We start from the raw sequence: 9471 nt of genomic DNA, 5'->3' as shown, positions 1-9471 counted from the left end.
ATCGCAAAAGGTCGAGAGATTAGGGTTTTGTAACATTCCTTTCAGTTGTGCGATCCAGCGAACCAGAGGCCAAGCAGAGTGGAGGTGAGAGTTGGGTTGGAATCACGGAAGCTAAGGGCTCTGTTTCGCACAAGCTGATTAACCTGATGGAGGAGATGATCAGCTGGCTTAAAACAGTTCCAATGCAACCTGTGATTCCGTTCAGTCCAAAGGAAGTATATCAGTGCCTGCCAGGCGATTAGTAGGAGTTTCCTTGCTTCACGGGAGCCTTTGTAGTTGATGAGACAGTTTATTGTTCCAGTCCAGGAAGGTGCAGAGTTATGGTTGCAGCGGCGAGAGATCTTGCTCCATAGCGACCAGCTGTATGGGCAGTTGAAGAAAAGATGATCACGGCTTTCAGATCCAATCGCGCAGAGTAAACAGCGGGAGTCAACCTGCAATCCCCATTGCAAAAGTCGGTCACGAGTTGGGCACCTGTTCAATACAACCAACCAAGTTAAAAAATTGTGTTTGGGGATTCCTCCGGAGGTCCAAACAATCTTATGCCACGGCACCGAAGGCAACTCTTCACCTAGCGCTGAACAGATCCTACCGGTTGAGTGACTGTCCTTCACTCGATCATTAATCCACCAGGTATGAGAGTCTTCTTCCTCCGTTAGTTGTAGAGCCGATAATTCAGCTTGATAACTAACTTGGGTCTCCGACCTTGCAGATGGTAATCTCCAGTTCCCTTTTCTCCATAGATCCGCCAGGACTGCATTTTTGGGAATACCTATAGACAGATCCCCACTCAAGAATTCGCTCATTCGCCCTACCTTACACCAACGATCTGACCAGAAGCGACACTTTCGTCCATTTCCTAGCTTCACTATTATTCAAGGGTAAGCTTTTTCTCTTATCTTCAAAAGTTTTTTCGCTATCCAAAAGTGCTGGCTATTTGGTTTCGTGACCCAGAAATTACTCAAGTTACCATTGTTGAAATGTTATATATGGTATCTCGCGATTTTGTATTGACTTTTTAGAAAGTTGAAAGTAGAAAACTACCGGCTAAAACTTGTCTACATGGAGAAATAAAAATTCCAATTTCCAAATTTATTATCATTTTGTGCGGGTGAGAACTCATTTGTGTCGTGACATTTACATGATTATACTCCATTTCTTTCTTTCTTTCTTTTTTTTCTTTTTTGATAAAGAGATACTCCATTTCCCACGTTTATGACTAACATATGCATATATATTTCACATAATAATGTCATTACGTACGTTCGCGATTGTACATATTGTCATATATATTGACTCTAATACATATGGCTAATATTTCAGTCGATTAGATTTTCCGAATGACATTATCATTTTGAAATTTGACTATATAAAAAAAAAAAAAAATTGTGACCCACTTATCCTAGTGGTTGATTACATCATCGACGATAACAGAAATAATATATGAAGTTATTTTTACAAGAATTTTCACATCTCCTTTTACTAGTTGTGGGATTCACGTGTGAATTGATACGAGGAACAAGAATCACCATTCATCATAGACATGACAATAATACACATATACCATCATGTTGAGTTTCATGCATTTCATTGGACTATATGTTATTATTGTACTATTATAGTCACCATCATCTGCATTCTCATTTGCTAATGTATGTATCTAGTCGTTTTCGGCACACAATGTTGGTCATGAGAATCCATAGCGAAACATTGGCGCATGATTTACTAATTAATATTTAGGGGTTTTGATTTAAAACGTGTAAGACGTTCGATCTCTTAATTATGACATTAATTAACGACTAGACAATATAAAAAGATACGTCTCCTAAAAAGAAACTTGGTAAGTGAAGTCCAACCTTGAAATATGTAAGTAGGAATGAATTTTTTACGAGACATCAACTTAGTTAAGGAATTACAGGATTATAACTAAACCTTCAAAGTAATGTGATATATACTCAAAAAGGGCCTAATCTTTCATGCGAGTGAAAATTTAGAATCACATATTGATAAACTTCTCTGTCACAATATGTAATCAAAAGCCCTTAATTTGAGTGTGAGGCCGAGTTTCTTGGGAGACAAAGAATTTGTTGTGAGAAGACTTTTGAGCTAGTCATAACACTCTCTCATATGATAAGACCATTAGTTATTGAGATTTCGTTTTGAAATTTTTCTACATGACTACATTTTTGGAATACATAGAAACCTTTAGTAAAGACAGATCAGAACTAAAAAGAGATAGAACTAGTGTGGGTTATCTCAAGTCCTGGGCCGGTTCAATAATTATTAGGAGTTCACATGAATCTGTGAGGTTAATAACCGTGACATAATCAATATAGGTGGCTGAATTGGAAGCCATTGTTGTCCGGGACGAATAGTTTGCAATTGTCGGACATATAAAGAATGTCAAATTGTTCTGATTTTAGGTAGATATTGAAACTCTAACTACATAAATTTTGAATTCTTGTATATTGGTGTTGAAAGATTACGATGAGCAGTTCCATAGTATATGTTAATTAAGTAGAAATGTGCAATATTTGAGGTAGACTAAGTCAAGAGATAATGTGACTGCTCCTAACTCTCATGATCTTATCCCAAATGACAATGAATTTGGTAACATCCAACTCAATAATAATTTCATATTAAAATTAAAAAATGTGATTTTCTTCTTTGATTATAACAAATCGTAAAAACATTTTTCATTTTTCTAGAAATCTACCCAAAAGATGAAGATATAATATTCCATCAGTTTTTTTTACTCTTTAAAATTTTGTGTCATAGGAAAAAAAAATATCCGACGTTAACGCATCATTACATTAACAGTGTTGTGATGACGAAATACAATTTGCGTTTAAAAAACATAATCATGATTAATAATAATACAAGAAGAGTAAAACATAATTGTTCTAATTTTTTTTTGGACCAATAAAAATGCTATCAGACCAAATTAAAGAGGTTGGCTTGAGGTGCACACACTCCTTCGTGTTGAACAAAACAAAACACTCCTTCCTTACATAACTTTTTGTAAAGACAAAGACAATGAATCAAAAACTAAAGTTGGTGGAATTAATATTGTGGCATTGAAAAGATATTAGTAGTCAATAAGAAAAAGATTGTACAGAATATATTGTACAAATAGTAAATGATATTAAGAAAATAAAATCTTCAGTTTTATCAAGATTGGGAGAAGACGATCCTCGTCACCTTTGTGAAATTTGTATAGAGACAATAACAGATTTGAATCTACTTAGATGTTTGAAACTTTTAAATGAAAAAAAAAATCCAAATAATCATTACAGTAAATGAAGAAATCTACAATAAAATGGGAAGGAGAAAAAAAAAAGAGTTAGTGAGAGGTGGTGGTTGGATTAGGTTGAAGCATTGAAGGAAGGACGAGAGGAGACAAGAGAGGGATCGGATCTGTGCCGTTTTGACAAAACGCAGACACAGAAACGGCGCTGGTCGTAGAAGGAGCCTCCGTGGAAGAAGAAGGAGGAGGTCTTGGTGGTAAGAGGAGAGGACAAGGAGCTCGTCTCTGAAGCCGGCAGCTAAGACTTCGCCGGAAAACACAATTGTCGTTGTGAACTCTCATCTCAAAACCTGGAAAATGATCTCCTCCACGCCCTGAATCCTCCATTTTCTTGATTCTTGATTCTTGTTTCTTGATTCTTGATTCAACTTGACAATGTAACAAGACTTTTGTGTGTGTGTGTGTGTGGATTGGTTTGTTTGTGTTTGTTGATGTTTTAAATGTTGACGCTTGTGTTTTAAAGGGTTTTAAATCTGAATTAGGGGTTGTTGCTTAGCGTGAGGATTTTAAATAGAGTAAATTAATTAGGGTATGGATAATAATAAAGAAGAAAATCTTTTTTTTAAAAACGTTAAAATTTAGAAATTGGGTGGAAGTGTGGTGGTTGTGGTGCGTGTATTGACTCAATATGGCAAAAAAACGAACAAACAACAAAAAAAAAATGGTCAATGGTCAATAGATTGGATAGATATGAGATCAATTATGTTATGTTTAGTGTGTTTTTTTCTGTCTTTTTTTAAAAAATAAGTGTTATGTTTAGTCTTATAGATGAGAGAATTTTAATTTTGGCATGAGTAATGCGTTATTAATGGAAACATGTGGCCGCGTACGGTTGTGATTTAGAGGAAACAAAATAAAAATCGATGTTCTAAATCAATTCACACTCTATATTGACCATCCATGTTAAATTATGAAGACTAAAAACAACAATTATAAAATCCTACACACATACAAATATGATTAGTGTAATGCCTAACATATCCAAACATGATTAATTTCTTTAAACATGTTTTATAAAAAATACATTATAATTAATTTGTATCAATTTACCGAGGTAATTTATATTTACATTATAATTAATTTGTATCAATTTACCGAGGTAATTTATATTTACATTATAATTAATTTGTATCAATTAATTAATTTGATGCCACATTATAATGTAAGATAGTTTATATTTTAAAAGTTATCATTTGTTATGCACAGTACTTTTTTTTTAACATGCACAGTATTTTTATTATATAAAAAATAACCCAAAATTAACTTTCTTTTTTTTTTTTGTTAAAGAAAATTCACATTTTGTTTGTGTTGGATAATCACAAAATTTGACTTCGTAGGTCGAAACACATTCTAATCTAGAGAATATAAATAAAACAATTTTTGTGTCACTTAATACAACTAAAATAGCAAAAGTTAGGAGAAATAAACTCACCATTTCGTGATGAAACACTAAATAATTATGATATAAACATTAGATCAAATATGCATGTGTAGTCAATAGACAATAGTCTGCAAAGTCATAATTTCTAAAAATAAATCTATGTAGACAATCACTGAAACTTAAAAGATATCCTCTGCCATGAAGAATCCTCAACCCACACTGAAAGCCATGTACTGTGAACAAGGAAACGAGACGAGTCACATGTCAATATGCTAAGTTTTAGTAATTATTATAAATTGAAAGAAAAAAAGAAAATGTAACATGTAAAAATGAACAATGAATGTGAAAAAACAAAATGGGCGGTGTTGTGATGGTGGTGGAGAGGTTTCACTTTGTTGGTCTCTCCATGTGACTCGAGAATCTATACAATACCCATCGACATAGTTTCAGTAAACACGCCCCTTAAAGTGTTCGGTGACAATGTCTACACATACCCTCACATGTTCATTTTATTACATACATACACGTAGCTTCATTGAGTCTATATGTATATATAATTATAACGAACAAATTAATCAATGGTTTAGTGTAAATTTGGGTGCCTTCATTGGAATCCCTCAATCTTATCTATCCAATTATGAAGTTATTATGTTTTATTGTAGGTTATTTTGTTTTCATGTCTTGAACATTTTAATTTTGACATAAGCAATTTAGACTGAAACATCTGAAGAAGAAGATTCAAAGAAAGATAATGAGGATTTAATATATATAAGAAGAAAAGGTTAACACTTAACACTTAGTCATGACATGACATCAACTAAACACTTTTGTCTTTTTTCCCCTAACCAAAGTTGGATCCTAGACCAAGAATTAAGGTTATATTTGGTGATGGATTTACAGATTCTTCTCAAGCTTAAAGAAGTTAAAAACCTAGAGGAGATTTGAACCTCTCACAGCTAAGTGAAGTTGTTCTTCAAGAGTATGACCGGACCAAACCAAAGTTGACAAAAGATTTCGACTTGAAGAGACCTCCAAAGAGAAACCTTGTAGGGGAATCGTGAGAAGGCGATTTCTGTCTTTGTTGTTGCTCTTGAGGGTTGTTCTTGACTTTAAGGATAGTTTGGCCTATGGTTTGTCTTATGGAATCTATGGTCTTGGCATCGATTGAGTAACCAGATGCATCACTGACATAGAATGTGTTTAGAGCTTTGCCTCCTTTGGTTTTCACTTCAGCTCTTGTGACCGTTAGGCTGTTTTCACGGAATATGCGAGTCACGTTTGACAATAAGCCTACTCTATCTGTGGTGCACAGTTCCAACTTCAATCCCTATAACATTAAACAATGATCTTCTTCAATTATAGCTACACAAATATTATATATACCAGAAACTGTATATGGTGAACCATGTGTACCTCAGATACTCTTCTTTTGATAGCTGCTTCAAGACACTGTATGACTCTTTGCTTCTCTGCCTCTGATTTTACAGGGGATCCATCTATATGTCTCACATAATACTCCTGTAAAGCAAAGATTAAACCGATTAGAGAATGAATGAATCAGGGAAACTAGATGTTCTACTGTAATGGGATCTTTCTATACCTGATATGCCTCTGTGCCCTTAGTATCAACACTTCCATGGAAAACCACATACTGCATATCAGTCAAGGTGCAGACTGTGTCGAACAGAAGCTTTGGTCTGTCTTTACATCTAACTGTCACCACAGAGTAATCCTTATCAAGCCAATTATCAACACAAACATCTGGTCTTTGCCTTTCATCTTGGATTGAGGAATCATCGTCCACCACACGGAGTTCATAGTCTCTATCTTCAAACATCATCTGATGAAGTCTCCTATCTGTGTGAACCTCTCCGTGAGAAACTAAGGTTTTGGCTTCCCTTGGTGTGTTGCTTCCCTTAAGCACATTTCTGAGAAGGTTCTTGATCCGAGACAACCTCTCTGGATCAGAAACGCCACACCCGGTTAAGTCATCTGTCACATGCATCACAGCAGCTGCTCTAGTGTTATGTGTCCAAACCTCGGCACTTAGGACACTGCATTTGAGATGGGTCAGAACAGCTGACAGTTCAGACAGCAACCCTGGTCTGTCACATCCAGTTAACTCGATAACAGTGCTGTCTGTTGATGGTATGACACCAACAGATCTCAGGGAAGTAGAGAAACAAGCTTCAGGCCCAAGAGACTGCAAAAATTTACACTCATTAGACTCATTGAACTCACATAAAGAGAATCAAAGACAAATGAAAAAACTCACTTTTTGGATATAGTCTAGAACAACTTCATCAGTGACTTTGTTACCATCTTGGTCGGTGACATTAAATACTGCCAAGTTGCAAAGAGAATAAAGAGAATCAATTCCTTTGTTCAAAAGTAAAAGAGAATCCAAAACAAAACAAAAAAACGACACCATTTAAGATATGGAACATACCATCCATGAACCAACCACCATCAGAAGATATGTAAGCCTTGGAGATAGTCAGGTTAAGATCAGTAAGGATTTGTACAACTTCAAGAAGAATCCCATACTCATTTGCACTATCAACCTGTAGACAAAACAAAAATTAAGGACAAGACTACATAAATGATAAAACCAGAAATTTGTACATGAACCAAACAAAATTAAAAAAAGTACCCTTATCACAGTTGCCTTCTTGCAAGAGTCATTATCAATCACTACCCTGACAAAAATAATAGAGAGGTTTATTATCCAAAAATCAATATCACTTTTAAAAGTGGTTATACTAAACAAAAAGGAAGGAGAAAAAAGAATACCTCGGTGGATTCATTCTTCTTATCAGTTTCTCATACTCATTATCCATATCTTGTGAAAAACTCATGCTAACATCTGTTCAACCAAAATTCCCAAAAAGACAGTGAGATTATGATTCCTTGTTTTGGTAAATTTCAAAGACAGAAACTTTCAAAAAAACAGAACAGAGGAAGATTATAAAAAAAAAAACCACATTTTGTCTCTGTTTTCTTATTAACAAGGAGTGAGAAACAGAGATCCCACCGACATCAAATCCTAGGTTAACTTCTAAATAAAGCTTCACAGAGAAAAAAGAAACCCACAAGAATGAAGAAGAACAAAAACCCTTTTAGTCCTAATTTCACAAAATCAGAAACAAGAAATGAAAAAAAAAAAAAAAAAAAGACAAAAGCTTTTCATATGCAACCTCCAAATACTAAATAACCCATAAACCAAAAATGAAAATTTCATACCAAAAATCGTATGTTTACTCGAATAATAACACAAAAACGGAAAAAAAACAAAAAAAAAAAAAAAAAAAAAANAAACGTACCCATTGAATGTTCCTTTGATGGGGGTTTAAGGCCACTCTCTTTGAATCTTGTGACACTTGAGAAAGAAAAGAGAAAGAGAAGAGAAAAATAAAAAGTAGTTTCAGTAAATTTCGCAAGGAGCAAAAGGTAGGAGAAAGACTTGCATATATAATGGCGACCCGACCCACGAGATCTTTTTTATTTTTTTTATTTTTTTATTTCTCTAATTCACAGATTTTGTTATTATAATATTTTCTTAACTTAAATATGGAAAATTAAACCAACAAAAATAGAAATTAATCTGACACGATTCTCCCATAAACGAGCAACTCACAAGAAAAAAAATATAAAATATTTTTTGCTTACTGTTTTTTTTTTTTTTTTAATATACACAGTGAAGAAGAAGAAGGATGAGAAAAGATGTGTGAACTGTAACAACAACACTCCGCGTACGTTAGCAAAGGCCAGCGTGTTTTCTAGTGGAGGACAGCTAACATGCGCGGATAAGTTAGCTTGTGATGGGTAAATAAATATAGCAGTGGATTGGTAATTATGACAAGGTCTCCTCTAATCTGTCATCCCAAACTTCTCGGAGTAGAAAAAGTGAGTTTTTTTTTTTTTTTTTTTTTTTAACTTTTTNGAATTTTAAGCCGATTCTGATTCTTAAGATTTGGATATAGAGTGTTAAAAGAGATTCTGATTTGATTTCCTAACTACCGTGAAAAACAAAAATGATATGATTCCATTTTCAAATTACGTAGAAAAATAAATGAATAGTATAATATAATTCCATCCGTGAAGTGATTCTATTGAATATTAATTAATATATATACAATGTGCCATAAAATCTCTAAAGAATATATTTTTTTTTGTACCAAAAGGAATATATATATATCATATTATATTATATATAGGTATATTTCCATTTCAAATCAGGAATGAAATAACTGCAAATGGGTATTTTTAAAGAGCGACCATATGGAATCTTTTGTACCGTATCAAATTTATTGTCCCAACGTTTGTTTTCCTTATATTAGAGAATTTACAAGATAGCGAGAAAAGAGCCAAAACATATATGCATAAAACAATAGTAGTAAGTAATAAATTGGATATTACGGTATTTGTGTGTTTGTTAAACGTAAAATGAGTCATTAAGAAGAAGAAAAAACGTAAGTTAATGGATCAGGATAAACGTAAATGGTGTGTTATGAACTTATGATCAAGAGTTTTTTTTTTTTAAAGATTATGTCGGAATCGGAATTAACTACAATTCAAGAATTAACCGATGGAACACATAAATGTAGAGAGAGACGTACGAGAGGGGGGCAAAAGCAAAATGAATAGCGTGAAAATATAAGGTTGACAGGGTGGATTATATACTCTTCCTTACGTACCATTGTCTAAAGATCGTACCTTCATATCTCGTTCCCAATATTCCCATTAAAGACTGTATTTATGTATTAGTACTATGCATTACTAT

At 33.8% G+C, this 9471-nt stretch overlaps 2 protein-coding genes across 2 annotated transcripts; both read right to left on the bottom strand.

The window, feature by feature from the left end:
- On the bottom strand, positions 3111 to 3922 carry LOC109129592. The gene has a single exon (XM_019238033.1). The coding sequence runs from the start codon at positions 3632 to 3634 to the stop codon at positions 3344 to 3346; it is 291 nt and encodes a 96-aa protein (XP_019093578.1). The 5' UTR covers positions 3635 to 3922; the 3' UTR covers positions 3111 to 3343.
- On the bottom strand, positions 5432 to 8183 carry LOC104750738 (ACT domain-containing protein ACR4). Its single transcript, XM_010472578.2, has 8 exons — positions 8012 to 8183; positions 7482 to 7554; positions 7342 to 7387; positions 7138 to 7252; positions 6964 to 7031; positions 6289 to 6891; positions 6102 to 6206; positions 5432 to 6015 (listed from the first exon to the last, which is right to left on the bottom strand). Exons 1-8 carry the CDS (start codon positions 8013 to 8015, stop codon positions 5662 to 5664), a joined length of 1368 nt encoding a protein of 455 aa, XP_010470880.1. The 5' UTR covers positions 8016 to 8183; the 3' UTR covers positions 5432 to 5661.

Source organism: Camelina sativa, chromosome 16 (genome assembly GCF_000633955.1).
Source record: "Camelina sativa cultivar DH55 chromosome 16, Cs, whole genome shotgun sequence".
NCBI lineage: Eukaryota > Viridiplantae > Streptophyta > Magnoliopsida > Brassicales > Brassicaceae > Camelina > Camelina sativa.
Note: the sequence above shows the minus strand (reverse complement) of the source record. Positions and strands in the feature narration are given on the sequence as shown.

Coding starts and splice junctions, on each gene's coding strand:
- LOC109129592 (XM_019238033.1), bottom strand. CDS start 3,634: ATGGAGGATTCAGGGCGTGGAGGAGATCATTTTCCAGGTTTTGAGATG.
- LOC104750738 (XM_010472578.2), bottom strand. Junction 7,253..7,341: donor AGAAGGCAACTGTGATAAGG/GTACTTTTTTTA, acceptor TTTTGTCTACAG/GTTGATAGTGCAAATGAGTA. Junction 6,016..6,101: donor TCAAAAGAAGAGTATCTGAG/GTACACATGGTT, acceptor TTAATGTTATAG/GGATTGAAGTTGGAACTGTG.